This window comes from Mandrillus leucophaeus, unplaced genomic scaffold (assembly GCF_000951045.1).
Source record: "Mandrillus leucophaeus isolate KB7577 unplaced genomic scaffold, Mleu.le_1.0 Scaffold572, whole genome shotgun sequence".
NCBI classification, from domain to species: Eukaryota; Metazoa; Chordata; class Mammalia; order Primates; family Cercopithecidae; genus Mandrillus; species Mandrillus leucophaeus.
The window spans coordinates 1,043,822-1,058,658 of NW_012106164.1; the positions used below are offsets into that span (position 1 = coordinate 1,043,822).

Below are 14,837 nucleotides of genomic sequence, written 5' to 3' on the forward strand. Positions count from 1 at the left end.
CAACCAAAGGGAAAGGGGAAGCAAACAGAAGTGAGACCAAGAGAGGAGGAAGGCCAGGTTCCCCCATCTGTTCACCGTTTCCTAAGTATCTCCCACACGCCAGTGCTGTGCTGGGATGAAGGTGGCATAGGGTGGTAGGAAGAAGATGAGAAGATTGGGCTCAAAGGCTGGTTCATTTGTTTACTTCCAGTACGACCAGTGACCTTGAGCAAGTTGCTCAACATTTCTGAACCTGTCTCCTCCATTTGGAAGAGAAGCGCATGAGAAGCCATGGAGAGCCTCACGTGTCTCAGGCTCTCTGCAGGGTGGTCCCATTTGATTCTCACAGCTACCTGGGAACTGGTGGTAGTATCATGCCCATCTTACAGATGACAAAACTGAGACTCAGGTTGTACTTGAGAGCTGTGTGGGACCACTCAGCTGCTATGTCATGGTTGCCTGGCTTTAAAACTAGAGGCTGCAGTGTAGGGATGGGACTTCACACTCCACTGGCCACATGGGTGACACTAGGACACTAGCAGCAGGGAAGACACCAGACTTGGTTGAAAATGGTTTGTGGACTCTACATCACAGTGAGCATGTAGACTGCTCTTCTGACAGGGCTCCTAGACCTGGGGAAGCTTTCCAACAAGTAGAGGAAAAGGGAGCGAGCTGGACACAGAGAAATGGGAGCCACTCAAAACCAACTCAGATGCTGCGGAGGGCCCTGTGGAGACCCTGAAGCCGGTCCCACCTAGCACTTTGATTTGAACACAGGCTCTGGAGGAAGAAGAAACAGGAGAGGATTGAAAAGAGATTGGGAAGATGGGCTTACATGCCCCAGTACATCAGGGTTTCCCAAGTGTGACTCCCATTTCACAGCCGTTCCCTAGCCGGATTGCACAGGAATCCGTGCTGCCTCTTCAAATCTGGTAGGGAGGTATTTACTTAACGGGCATGAGGACAATATGACTAGCACAGCCAACCTGGGATTTCACGCTTATTAACACCTAGGATGAGGCTGAAGTAAGTGGGATGCTGGGTAATTCCCGGGACTCAGGTTACATAAGTGCCAGGTGCCAGGCTCAGGGTGAGGGAAGTGACCTAAGTTTGGAAGCCACAACACTAAATCAGCCCCCTCAAAAGCCACAGGCCCCAGAGGTGACTGATAACTTCACCCCAGGGTGGCTAGATTTTCAGTAATAAAAATACAGGATGATCATTTAAATTCGAGTGCAGATAAACAATGAATAAAATGTTTTCAGTATATATATGCCCTATGCAATACTTGGGACATACATATATTTTTAAAGCATTTGTTTATCTGAAATTCAAGTTTAACTGGGCATGCTATATTTTATCCAGCAATCTTCCCCCAGCCTCATAGAAGGCCAGGTCGATGCTCATGGAATTGAGTTGTCCCCTCCCCTCACTGCCCTCCTGGCCTGGACCCATAGGAAGAGGCTTACATACAGAAGGATGCCCTTACATAGCTGGTCTCTTGGATGCCAGTTCCTTTAATTAAACTGCAGGGATGAAATAAAGTATGTTAAAGGAAAGATTAAAATTGATTCCCTTAGCACAATGAAAGCGAAAGCTATTGACCGGGATACTTAAGGAAACAAAGCACTTCCGCGATGAAGAGTGCAGCCAGCTCCAGCTCAGAGCAGCAGGTGGAAGTGGAGAAGATTCCTGCCCGGCAGAGATGAGAGGTGGAGCTGCCTCATGGGGAGGTGGTTTAGCAAGTTGGGTGCCAGCGAGCCCAGCAGGAACGAGTTTCTCCTCACTCTCAGTGAGGCCTGAGTACCTGGGAGAGCTGCACAGCTCTGCCTCTTAGCATCAGAGAAAGCCAGCTGGGAGAGAGAGGGGAGGAGGGAGCTGCAGAGGTGAGATGGGGATGGGGAGTATCCACACCTGCATGCATAAGCACTGACTGAGTGCTTGCTGGGTACCAAGCCCTGAGCCAGGTGTTGGGTCTTGTCTCAAGCTCTTTGTGGGGAGACCAACCGGGGTTGCCTAAGTTCTCAAGGGCCCTGGCTTCTCAACCAGGGAGCTTAGAGACATAGAAAGGGAGAAAGAATTGCAGATATTGCTGGGGACATTGTGAAAGCATGTGGCATTGAGATGCTGCTGACTATAGATATTTGGAGAAGGACAATCCTGGGCTAGGACTCCCTTTTTACTCCCAATGAAAGTGAGGCACAAAAGCTATTGTGGGTTTTGTGGGGCCTTGTGGTAGAGTTAGGATTTGAACCCAGGTCTGATTGTCTTTGAAACCCTTAATCATAGTGCTTTGCTTTGCTTCCTCCTAGATTGTGAGGGGTCATGGGAGGTGTTTAAGCAGGGAGAGATGTCATCAAAACAAAAAGTTGGTGAAATTAATCTGACACTGGTGGGGTGCGGTGGCTCACGCCTGTAATCCCAGCACTTTGGGAGGCCAAACCAGGTGGATCACCTGAGCTCAGGAGTTTGAGACCAGTCTGGGCAACATGGCAAAACCCCGTCTCTGCTAAAATACAAAAAGTTAGCTGGACGTGGTGGTGTGCGCCTGTAGTCCCAGCTACTCAGGAAGCTGAGGCAGGAGAATTGCTTGAACCCAGGAGATGGAGGTTGCAGTGAGCCGAGATTGCGCCACTGCACTCCAGCCTGGCAACAGAGGGAGACTCAGTCTCCAAGAAAAAAAAAAAAGGAAATTAATCTGGTACTATGTCTGTGGCCAGTTTAGATGTAAATGCACAGTGAGGAGGATGCCAGCTCGGGAACGTGGGAGGGAGCAGGTAGGAACCCAGGTCAGGGGGCTGATGGGGGTAGAGGACGGGTTTTGCTGAAGGATCTGCTCAGGGGGGTAAAGGCGGAGTTGATGATGGGATGAAGTTTTCAGATCTGGCTGCTACAGGCAGGGAAAGGATGACAGCGCAGTAGCTTTGGACACGCTGGATTTGAAGCGATATCACATGGTCCCCAAACAGCGCTCCGGGCAGCAGCCCAGTAGTAGAAAGCAGAGGGGCCTTGGGACTGGCCTGAGCTGGGTGTGCAAATCAGCACTCCTTTTCAGTAGCACTGTGACCACAAACTATGTGCTTAACCTTTCTGAGCTTCGGTTTCCTCTCTAGTGAAATGGAGAGCCATGATACCTACTGTATAGGATGTTGGCGATAAGGAGAAAACACATAAAGAGACAAAGAAGGCTGGTGTAATGTACATCTCTGAGCTGCAGCAGAGATGGTCCTAGAGTTGGAACGGATGGAAATGCGTGTCTTTCTATTAATCTGATTTTTTTTTTTTTAAGACAGAGTCTTGCTCTGTCACCCAGCCAGGCTGAAGTGCAGTGGCACAATGTCGGCTCACTGCAGTCTCAGCCTCCGAGGTTCAAGCGATCCTCCCGCCTCAGCCTCTGGAGCAGCTGGGACTACAGGCGCACCACCTCGCTGGGCTAATTATTGTACTTTTAGTAGAGACGGCGTTTTGCCATATTGGCCAGGCTGGTCTCGAACTCCTGACTTCAAGTGATCTGCCCACCTCAGCCTCCCAAAGTGCTGGAATTACAGGCATGAGCCGCAATGCCCGGCCTCATCTGATGATCTTTTTAATTGAATTCCTACTGTGTGCTGGGCCCTGGGGAGACAGTGTGGAGAGGCTGAGGGGAAATTCAGTCATCACACAAAGCTGAGCTCACCCTTGATCGTGAGCTAAATGGAACAGGAGCAGGTTATCCTGCTCAGTGCAAGCATCCCAGCGCACAGTAGGCATTGCAGTAAATGGTAGTGAATGCTTGAAATGCAGCACAGACCCCACTCTGTTAGGGTCATGGAGGCAGAGGCAGCAAGCCTCCCCTGAGCATGTCAAAGTCGGTGCAGAGGGGAGAGGTCAAGTCTGTCTTTGTAACCACTTTCTATACTGGAAACTCCCAACTGGGGTGAGGCATTCAAGAAAAGGCAGGGAACTGGGGAGCAGGGTTTTGATTCTCAGCTTTGTCATCCCGTCTTCTTTTCTCCTAAGCTCGCATTTGTCTTACCTTTTCCAAATCTTTGAAAAATGCTGGGTAAACCTAGGGGAGTTGATTATGTGCTCTCAGCAGGCCAGGAAACTGGGGAGAAGGAAAAACAGCCAAGAATAACCAGCATTATGAGGCTGCCCTTCAAGGCCTCAGTAGCACATGACCCTGGGCAGCCCTTTCCCATCCTTGGACGTCAGTTGACCCATTTGTGAAAGGAACCCCGAGTTTAAAGGTGCGGTCCCATCATACCCTGCAGCATCTTCCCTTTCAGCCCCTTCTATTTTTGTGACATATTTGTTTTTATTGGAAGGTTAGTTTTATTTTTGCCTCTATTTTTAAATTCCTTCATTAAAAGTAATTTTTTTAAGAGAGAGGATCTTGCTCAGTTGTCCAGGCTGGAGTATAGTGGTGCAATCGGAGTTCACAGCAGCCTCGAACTCCTGGACTCAAGCGATCCTCCTGCCTCAGACTCCCGAGTAGCTAAGGACTACAGGCACACACCACTGTGCCTCGCTATTATTATTAGTTTTAATAATAAAAATAGTCTCACTATTGCCCAGGCTGGTCTGCAACTACTGGGCTTAAGCAGTCCTCCCACCTCATTCTTCCAAAGCTCTGGGATTACAGGCATGAGCCACTGTACCTGCCAGAAATATTTTTTTTAATTACAAAGTAAAGCTGCTCCTTGTAAGAATCTAAGCCATATGTACTGCTTTAACAGAAAGCTAGTTTTCTCATTTATTGCTATTTTTTTTAGTAGATTTAAGTGTTGTTTACATTTTAAGGTAATGTAAGAATGCGTGGTTGAGGTAAAAACCTCAACAATGTAAAAATGTAGGAGGAAAATTACGGATGTCCGCCTTCATGGCTTGCCTCATCCTACCCCAGCTTCACCCCCACCTTGGCCCTGAGATGACTGTTGTTTCTAGTAAGGGGACCCTTGGGAATGTCATCGTAGACCCACCCACCCCTCAAAGCCATTGCTGAGTCATGGGGATGTGCCCCCTTTTAATGACAAGAGCATGGACTCTGGGTCAGGATCAGAAGGCCAGCACTGCTGTTGACTCGCTGTGTGACCCTCAGGCATCCACACATCCTCTCTGATCCTGGATGACCTCCTTGGCAGGCTGGCCCAGAGGAGAACTGGGATCTGGGCTGTGAAGTCCCTAGCGTGAATCCTGCAAACAGCCCAGGTGACTGTGTTGTGTGGTGGTCTTGGCAGGTTGGGGACCAGATTCTGGAAGTGAATGGGCGGAGCTTTCTCAACATCCTACACGACGAGGCGGTCAGGCTGCTTAAGTCATCTCGGCACCTCATCCTGACAGTGAAGGACGTCGGGAGGCTGCCCCACGCCCGCACCACTGTGGACGAGACCAAGTGGATCGCCAGTTCCCGGATCGGGGAGACCATGGCAAACTCGGCAGGGTCTGGCCACTCTGCTCGCTCCGATCTCCAGACCCCAGGGCCATTTCTGAAAGCCAGTGATAGCCACTTCCCATCCCTCCACCGCCCTGGCTCTCCTCTCAGCCTGCAGTCCCCACACCAGGGCCCTCCACTGGCAGGACATGACCTGGGCACATCCCTCTCCTCTCTTGGCCTCAGTTTCCCCACGGAAAGCTGAAATACACATCCAATTGTCTCATTCTTTATTTGTCCCCAGGCAAATTACTTAACTCATTCTTCAGACCTTAATTGCTTCATCTAAAAAGTGGGGACCATAACCCTGCCCTCATCCCATATCTATCTGTGCAGGTGAAAGAGAGGGAGGGAGAGGGAAAGAGAGAGATGCTTTGGGGTGTATTTGGCCAGAGGCCACCAGGCTGGATCCTATGAACAAATCTGGGTGAGAGGGTCTTAAAGTCATAAACGAAGATCCAGTTGCCAGGTGTCTGCATAGTTGCCAGCAATGTAATGTGCCACCTTTTGATCTTCATCAGAAATCTTAGCCCGGTGGCCCCCTGGCCAAATACACCACAGATCATCTCTCTCTCTCTCTCTCTCTCTCTCTCTCTCTGTGTGTGTGTGTGTGTGGGTGTGTGTGTGTATGTGTATCTCTGTGTGTGTGTGTCTCCCCCTTCCCTTCCTTTCACCTGATTAGTATTAAACATTTTTAAAGTTACCTGCCAACATTTATAAAGACACCAGGTTTTCTATTTTTAAAAACTGGATTTCTGGATGCTTCTTAAAATCAGGAAGTCTGGCAGCCTGAGCCCACATGGGCTGGAGCTGAGCCGCACCTGTGAGTTGCATCTGGGATCTCCAGTTCACTGGCCCCTAAGCTCCTGAGGGTTGGCCTGACCCTGAGGTTGCCAGTCAATCACTATTTCTTCCCTCCACTCCTTGTGTTACCTGCCTAGTCCTGCGGGGTTGGCAACGACTCAAGAGCCCACCCTGGGTGGTTTTGGAGGTGCCGTCCACACTGCTGATTGGGAGACTGGAAGCTGCCAGTCTGTCCGGAGTTTCATTTACCCCTGAGTAGCGCCCAGACTGAACTGGCAGCGGGTGGTGGCCATGATGTATGGTTCTCTCGAAGCTTTGCTCTTCCTGCCCCGAGTCACCCTGTCCCTTGCCCATGCCCATTTGATCTGCTCAGATGCACAACTGGAGACGTGTGTCTTTCCCCACAGGTTTCTTGGCGATCTCACAACAGAAGGAATAAACAAGGTAGGGCATCCTCTAAGGGGTATCCTCTGCTTCCTCACAGCTCCCTGAGTGAGGAGGTCTGGCCAGCCAGAGGGTACCGAATGGCTTACACTTCCTCATTCTGACTGGGCAGCCCCTTATCTGCCCACCCCCCATCCCACTTATCTATGACTGACTGCTAGGTTCTGGGCACCACCCTGGCACCAGGGTTGATGGCAGTGAACAGAGCAGACCAGGTCCCTGCCCTCATGCAGGTTATACTCAGCGAAGGAGGTGTAAAGACAAAACAAATTCTAATTAAGAAAGATAGTACTATCAAGGCAAGGTACTGGGGGTTATGAGCGAGAGTAACAAATGAGACACCACACTTAGATGGGATGGAAGGGCAGAGGGGGAGTGGCATGGCCACTCAGCTCTACAGCAGCTCAGAATTCCTGGGCTTCTGTCTTTCTGTTTTGCAGCCAGGATTTTACAAGGGCCCAGCCGGCTCCCAGGTGACCCTGAGCAGCCTGGGGAACCAGACACGCGTGCTGCTGGAGGAGCAGGCTCGGCACCTGCTGAACGAGCAGGAGCGCGCCACCATGGCCTACTACCTGGATGAGTACCGTGGCGGCAGCGTCTCCGTGGAGGCCCTCGTCATGGCCCTGTTCGAGCTGCTCAACACCCATGCCAAGGTGACCCGCACTGTGCCTCCCAACTGGCTTCAGCGTTTCTGGGGCTCTGCATCCTGCCCTGCCCCCGCTCCTTTGCTGAGAACCTACAAGGGGTCAGGCCTGGGCAGAGACCTGGGACTGAGGCAGACTCCCACCCCTGGGAAGCTCACAGACTCCTGGGGGAAACAGACATTTAAAGCACCCTGTGATTGGGGCCCTGTCGCAGTGGCTTCCAACGCTGAGTGCATAGAATCACCTGGATTGCTCTTAAAAGCGATGCTCGGGCCCCATCCTAGGCTGGTTAACACCTCATATCTGGGGATGGGAGCCAGCCGTCAGTCATCTTCACAAGCCCTCCAGGTGACTGTGCTGTGCCACCAGCTTTGAGAACGCTGCTCCAAGCTGTTTGAGGTCCAGAAACCGTACAAAGGAAGAGGTGGTGAAATCCACTGGGAGGGGTTATGTTTCGGAAGACTTAACAGAGGAAATAGGATTTGGAGACGAGTATTGGAAAGGGTATTCTGGGTGGAAGGGACGGACAGCCAGAGGCTTCGTGGCTTGAAATGTTATAGTGTGTCCAGGGAGTCACAGCCACGTGTGCTTGCCGAGAAGGTGACAGGGAAGCAGGAGTCAGATGATGTTAGGCCCGGTGTCCAGGTGACAGTGTTTGGCCTTTCTCTTGAGAGCACTGGGGAGCCGGACAGTTAAGGAGGGGAGGCAGGGTCACGTTTGCATGCCAGTCCTTTGGGGGTAGCAGGACCCCTGTTCCGCCTTCTGGTAGCGCTCCCTGCTGAGTGCCCCTTTTGTCCCTGCCTCCAGTTCTCACTCCTCTCTGAGGTGAGAGGCACCATTTCCCCGCAAGACCTAGAACGCTTCGACCACCTGGTGCTGAGGCGTGAGATTGAGTCCATGAAGGCGCGGCAGCCCCCAGGCCCTGGGGCTGGGGACACCTACTCCATGGTCTCCTACAGTGACACGGGTTCATCCACAGGCAGCCACGGCACCTCCACCACCGTCAGCTCGGCCAGGGTGAGCTTCCCCTGCCTTGATCCTGGCTTAGTAGCCAGGGCAGAGTTAAGATGCTGGCTTTGGAGTGAGACCAGCTCGAGTTCAAATCCCAGCACCACCACTTACCAGCTGTGTGCCTTGCCTCTCTGAGCCTCAGTTTCTTCATCTGTAAAAACCTAATAGTTGTTGAATGTCTACTGCATGCCAGGCATGGGCTCTCGGGGACAACAGGTGAACAGGAGAGATGTGGCCCTGCCTCCTGGGGCTGGCAGTCTGGGAAGCTGGGGAAGAAAGGTGAAAAAAAAAAGTAGGTAATTAGGCAAATAGAAAAAGATCATTATAATCCTTGGGAATGCCTCTGGCATGGTGCCCACTCCCGCTGGGCACTCAGTAGATGGTAGTGGGCGTGGTAACTTGGACTGTGATTTTTATTTTCCTCAAGAGGCCACCCTTTTGTCTCTGGAGCCCAAGCCCAGCTTTACTTTTTTTTTTTTTTTTCTGAGATGGCGTCTTGCTCTGTCACATAGGCTGGAGTGCAGGGGCGCAATCTCAGCTCACTGCAACCTCCACCTCCCAAGGTCAAGCAATTCTCCTGCTTCAGCCTCTTGAGTAGCTGGGATTACAGGTGCCTACCACCACGACCAGCTAATTTTTGTATTTTTTGGTAGAGACGGGGTTTTGCCATGTTGGCCAGGCTGGTCTCGAACTGCTGACAACAGGAGATCCGCCCACCTCGGCCTCCGAAAGTGCTGGGATTACAGGTGTGAGCCACTGTGCCTGGCCCCAGTGTGACTTTCTTGTAGACTCACCAGCCCCCTAGCAAAGCATCTGGCCATCTCAGGGTATGGTTCTGCCCCCCTGGATACCTGGAGGCAAATGAATCCCAGGAGGCCTTTGCAAGGAAGGGGCAGGAGGATATGCCTTGTTACCTGTCTTGGGAAACAACTGGTTATGAGGTCCATGCAGTGGAAGAGTCGGGGCTGGAGGTCAGGAGAGCTGGCTTGACCCCATACTCTCCTCTGTGCTCTTGTTTCTCACCTTGAGGTCATTCATCACCACTCTTCTATGGAAAGGGAGTGGGGAGAGTAATGTTTCTTAAGCAGGCAGTTGCTCCCAGATGCTGAACTGAGAGCTCTTTCTGGAGGAATCTCAGACTGGAGGCAGATACAGTGTTAGCTGTCTTGTTAAATGGGAGAGTAGAAGCTCAGAAGCGTGCAGTGGTGGCCATGGTTTCAGACACAGGTGGTTAATGAGTGAGGATGAGCTTGCAGCCACCAGGAAATGGCCCGGGAGCATGCACCCCTCTCTTTTGCAAACTCGAACTCCTAGTGTGACTTTTCTTTAGCCCTGGGGTTCTAGGTTTCTGAAGGTGATTCTTTTATACTCTTTTACCTCTATCCTTCCCATCCTGAGTTGCCATCATTTCCAAGGGTGCTCGTTTCCTTCCTGGGATATCCCCACAAGTTGCCCTGCATTCCTCTGGGGCTGGACATGGCTGCAGCAGCGGCAGTTTCATGTTCTGGGACAAGCAGATCACTTCTGGGGCAGGGTAGAGGCTGTCCTTCACCCCAGGCTCTGAGCACATACTTTGATATGGCATTTGGGTGAGGATCTGGTTTAAGGATGCAGGTCCTTAGCCTGATGACTGTTTCTGTCTAAGATGGGCTCCACTGAGATTGGCCTTGATAATGTTCAGGCCTCAGCAGCCATGAGCCACTGCTCTGAAACCTGGGAAACTGCAGACTGTGCTTCTGCAATGGTCCGTTTAGAATCAGAGATGAAATATCCAATGAGTGGGGTGGGATGTGTTTCGGTCTGGGAGGCAAGAGGTCTAGGTTTGAGCCCCAGCCTCTCTGGTCTTCAGTTTCTGCACGGATAAAATGGCCTGGGGTCCTTGCCGGTTCTGACTACAGCAGCCCGAAGCCCTGAGGGCAAATCAGGCTGGAGTGCCAGGAGTCGGGTGACTATCTTGCCTGGCAAGGGCTCTAGGCAGGGGTCAGGAGCCCCCAGCTCGGCACTGGCCCACAGTGACCTTGTCCCAGCTCTGGGAGCTCTCCCCTACCTGAGAAGCACCATCTGGGGCCAGTCCAGATCCCAGCTGTGCTCTGCCAGGAGGGCTCTCACTGCAAGTTGGGGCGCCCTGGGGAAGGCAGACCTCAGAAAGGCCATAGGATGGTTTTATACAGAGAGTTTTTCGGGACAGATGAAAAGGGTGGTCCTGAAGGTTTTCCCCAAGTTTCTGAGGTGGGAACGACTCAGAATTTGTGACTGTGAAAGTCCGTGGCCCACCACGTGGCACATGCATGTCAGGATCAGGACTCACCTAGACCAGGATGAGCTCCTGGAGGTGATTCAAAGAGAAAACTGTGCAAGCAGGAAAAGCAGCGTGGAAAGGGCACGAGCTCGCAGTGCCTTGGTTTCCTCTTTTGCAGAGGGGCAGTGATACTACTTCCCCCAGCTTGTTGAGAGGATTAAATGAGAGGATGCCCATGGGTCCAGGGTGAGCAACCTGCTAGCACCAGCATCCCAGAAGTGCTGGGCACACCCCGAGGGCAGGTGCAGCCTCGGTTCTTTCGGACCCAGCCCCACCTGGCTGGGGAAGACTACCTGGAGATGGTACCCAGGGCCTTGGGGACCCGTGGAGGCTCTGGAAGGTGCGAGGCTGAGGGACTGCCACTGCCCCTCTGACCTTCATCCTACCCAGGTACCCTCCACATGCGCAGCCCAGAGCTGCCTTCCACAGATTCATCTTCTCTGACGTCACAGGGCTTGGGCCTCCCTGAAGTCCAGGCCTTCTCCAACAGAGGCTTCCAAACAGGGCCCTCCTTGAAGCTCCGCCTTTCATTAGCAGGTGTGACCTCACACAGTTCACTTCCCTTCTCTGAGCTTGTCTTTCTGTCTGGGAATAGGGATCCCAGCCCCGTCCCAAAGTAAATGACTGTCTCCTGAAGGCCCTTTAGCAGGGACAAATGTCATTTCTTCAGAACAGTGGCGTCTCCCCTGTTTCCTTCAAGGAGGCAGGCAGAATGAAGGGGTGCCGGTCATGGCGGCGGGGTCTTTCCCTCCCCTCTCTCTTGTATTCCTCCCCAAAGCGTTCAAGGTAAATAGAAAAGGGGTTTGGAGAATGTGTGGATTTTGCATGTGTGTGTGCTCATGTGTGTTTGGGGAAGGGGTTGTTGTTGTTGCTGCACCCACCCATTCCCTAATATTTATTTGATGTATCTTTTCTTTTTGCCTTTTGCTCATCCTTTCTCCCCAGGAGCGGCTGCTGTGGCTTATAGACCTGATGGAGGTACCGTCCTTCCTGCCAGTGGGGACTGTGGGAGTCCCTTAGCCAGGGGCCGGGGTAGGAGGCTGTGGCCTTTTCTGCCACCCCCGTATGTCTGCACCCAGTCCTGGTGGGGACCAGGGATTCTTACTGGTGCTGACTGTATTTCCAGGTCACCAATTCATCAGGTTTCCTGGGCTCTGGAGTGAGAATCCCCTCCATTCAAATCCCAGCCCTGCCACTTTCTTGCTGTGAGACCTCAGGAAGTGGTTTCACCTCTCTGAGCTCAGTTTTAGGATCTGTAAAATGAGGATGGTAATTTCTGTGCCATGATGTTGAGAGACCCCCTTGGCCTTTGCATATGCCACATTCTTTCTGTCTGGAATGTTCTTCTCCCCACTTCATATGACCTGACTGTCTCCTATGTGTGCTTCAGCCCTCAGCTCAGAAGCTACCTCTTCCAAGAAGACTTCCCTGATCCTCCCAAGGGGAGCGACTTTCAGGCCAAGACTCCTCTTGCCCCGGGGCTTCCTTTGGTCACAGCTCTTGCCTCATTATGTCCTATTATAAAAGCCTGTACAGGGCCGGGCGCGGTGGCTCATGCCTGTAATCCCAGCCCTTTGGGAGGCTGAGGTGGGTGGATCACGAGGTCAGGAGATCAAGACTATCCTGGCTAACATGGTGAAACCCCGTCTCTACTAAAAATACAAAAAAAAGTTAGCCAGGCATGGTGGCGGGCGCCCGTAGTCCCAGCTACTTGGGAGGCTGAGGCAGGAGAATGGCGTGAAGCTGGGAGGCGGAGCTTGCAGTGAGCCGAGATCGCGCCACTACACTCCAGCCTGGGCAACTGAGCAAGACTCCGTCTCAGAAAAACAAACAAACAAACAAATAAAAACCTGTACGGGTTTCCCAGTTACCCACTGTGACTGCTGACTCTTAAGGGCAGCAACCGCATGTGCGGTTACCATTGAGTCCCTATCCCTAGTACTCACACAGACCCGAGCCCATAGTTTGGGCCTTTATAAATAACAATAGTAGCTGAGATTTTTGGGTGTTCTTTATGGTACTGTGGTAGTGCTTTCCATTCATATCTTCTTTGACTATCCCAGGAGCTAGGAGTTGTGAGTACTGCTGTGATCCCCATTTTACAAAGAAAACCAAAGCTCAGAGAGGAGAAGCAACTTGCCCAAGGTTGCACAGCTAGTGAGTGATGGAGCCTGAATTTGAACCCAGGCCTGCTCGACTCTGAGCTCTGTTGTTATCCCTGCCATCTGGCTGTGATTCTTCCCTGAAGGATCTCACCAACTCCCTGTTAAGCATCATCTCGTCATCTGTCTGCCTCTCTCCTCCCTTCCTCCTCCTTGTCCTTCCTTTCTGTTAACAAATATTGAGCACTTGCTGTGTGCTATGTACAGTTTGAGGTGCTGGGGTTACAGTGGTGAACACCAAAGAAATCCTTTCCACAATGGAGTTGAGCAGAGAGCCGGAATGCCAGGCAATACAAAGGATATAGATAACTGAAATACACAGTAAGCTAAATGATGACAAGTGCTAGAGAGAAAAATAAAGCAGGTAAGGGGGACTGGAGAGGGGTGGGGTGGTTAAGGAGTGACCCTTGAGTCAAGACGTGCAGGTGGTGAGGGAGAGAGCCATGCCCACATCTGGGAGAAGAGCATTTCCAACAGAAGCAGCTGCATGTGCAAAGGCCCTGAGGTAAGAGTATGCCTGGAGTGTCAGAGAATTGCAGGTGGCCAATAAGGCCAGAGCAGAGGGAGTACAGGGGCAGACGTGCTGAGGGCTTTGACTTTGACTCTGAGTGAGATGGGAGCCCTTGGCAGGTAAGAGCAGGAAACTGATGTGGTCTGACTTCGATTTAACAGGATCTCCCTGATTATTGAGAATAAGTAAGAGCGGGTTTTGTACCAAGGTGAACTGGTTCATTCCCAGGAACCAGCCACACCCAGAGGTCTGTGGGCCAAGAAGGGCCTGGGAAGGTCATGCAGCCTGAGTTGCTAAAGATGTGATGACGGGTTCTGGAGGCACCAACTCCTCCTGTAGCCGGGTCAGCCCCTGCCCTGTTGTCTCCTGGGAACCCCTCTTCTCCCCACTCCCACACACAGCAGGCCTCAGATTGGAGGCCCTGCCTTGTGTTCACCTTTCCTCCTCAGGAGTGGCTGCTGTGGTTTACAGACCCGATGGAGGTACCACCCCTCCTGGCTGTGGGGACTGTGGGAGTCCCTTAGCCATGCACACCCATGTTGGCTACATATGTGGCCACAGGACAGAAACTTCCTCCACCTGGAAGCCCTCCTGCAGAGCACACAGGGCACTGGGACCCATCCTAGGAGTCTGGACCCCCACACCTGTACTCCACTCTGTCTCTCCCAGGCAGTGTGCTCTCAAGAAAGGGCCTCACTCACTCTTGGCCTCAGTCTCCCCATCTGTACAACCACGGCAGACCCCCGTGGCTCCTCCAATTCTGAGAGTCTTCTCCGCATCAGGAGGTGCTGGAAAATATTTGGGGGAGGCACAGCAGGGAATGGCAGCTCTGTGTTCCCACCTCTTCTGTGTGTATTTGAACAAGGACTGCAGCATTCCTCAAGAGAGAGAAAGAGCTTGAAATAATCATCTTTATTCACCACTAAGTGCCACTCTGTGGTCTGCAACACCACAAATGAGTAAGCTTTTGCTGCAGTAATGCTGAGTAATAACCCCCAAATGTGGACAACAATCCAAACATAACATGGCCAAAATCCCTTCCTGCATGGAGCTCACACACTTCTCATACCTCCGCTAAGTCACTTGTCACATTGCTTTAACCTCTTCATGGGTTTCCCTTGCCCAGTAAACAGGGAGAGCTGGTGCAAAATGGAGGCCCAGTAAGTGTGGAGCAGAAACTGGAAGGAACCCACACACTCCCCGGCCGCCTGCAGGATTATCTTCTACCATGCGGCCTTCTAAACATTCGCCTCCCACATTGTAGGAAAATGTTGTTTGTTCTAGTGTTCACATGGGCAAAGTGACATCAGCTGGCTGGCTATCGATGACCGATATGCCCCAGACACTGGCCCCAAATGGAGCCAGTTTCCATGTAGCCTGAATTCCTCGGATCACGCTGTGTGATTATTGAACCCAGGTTAAATGTGGCTCATTCTGCAGCCATTTCCCCTCAAAGCAGACACAGTCAATCAAAGGAAATCAGATCCAGCTTTCCCCCATTCACAAACTGTGTTGATTTTCCATTTGTCTAATAGAGAGCCAGCCCTGAGCATTTTTTGCTGCCTTCACA

The 14,837-nt window shown here is 51.9% G+C and overlaps 1 protein-coding gene across 2 annotated transcripts in view; it reads left to right on the top strand.

Annotated features, from left to right (window-relative positions):
• The window catches only part of DFNB31 (deafness, autosomal recessive 31), a 102,951-nt gene that overhangs the window by 72,803 nt on the left and 15,311 nt on the right, over nucleotides 1–14,837 (top strand). For both annotated transcript variants that reach the window (XM_011998492.1, XM_011998490.1), the window contains exons 4-7: nucleotides 5,199–5,401; nucleotides 6,604–6,640; nucleotides 7,081–7,293; nucleotides 8,092–8,301. In XM_011998492.1, the coding sequence (XP_011853882.1) occupies nucleotides 5,385–5,401; nucleotides 6,604–6,640; nucleotides 7,081–7,293; nucleotides 8,092–8,301 (477 nt within the window). In that variant the 5' untranslated portion in view covers nucleotides 5,199–5,384. The remainder of the gene's footprint in view (nucleotides 1–5,198; nucleotides 5,402–6,603; nucleotides 6,641–7,080; nucleotides 7,294–8,091; nucleotides 8,302–14,837) is intronic.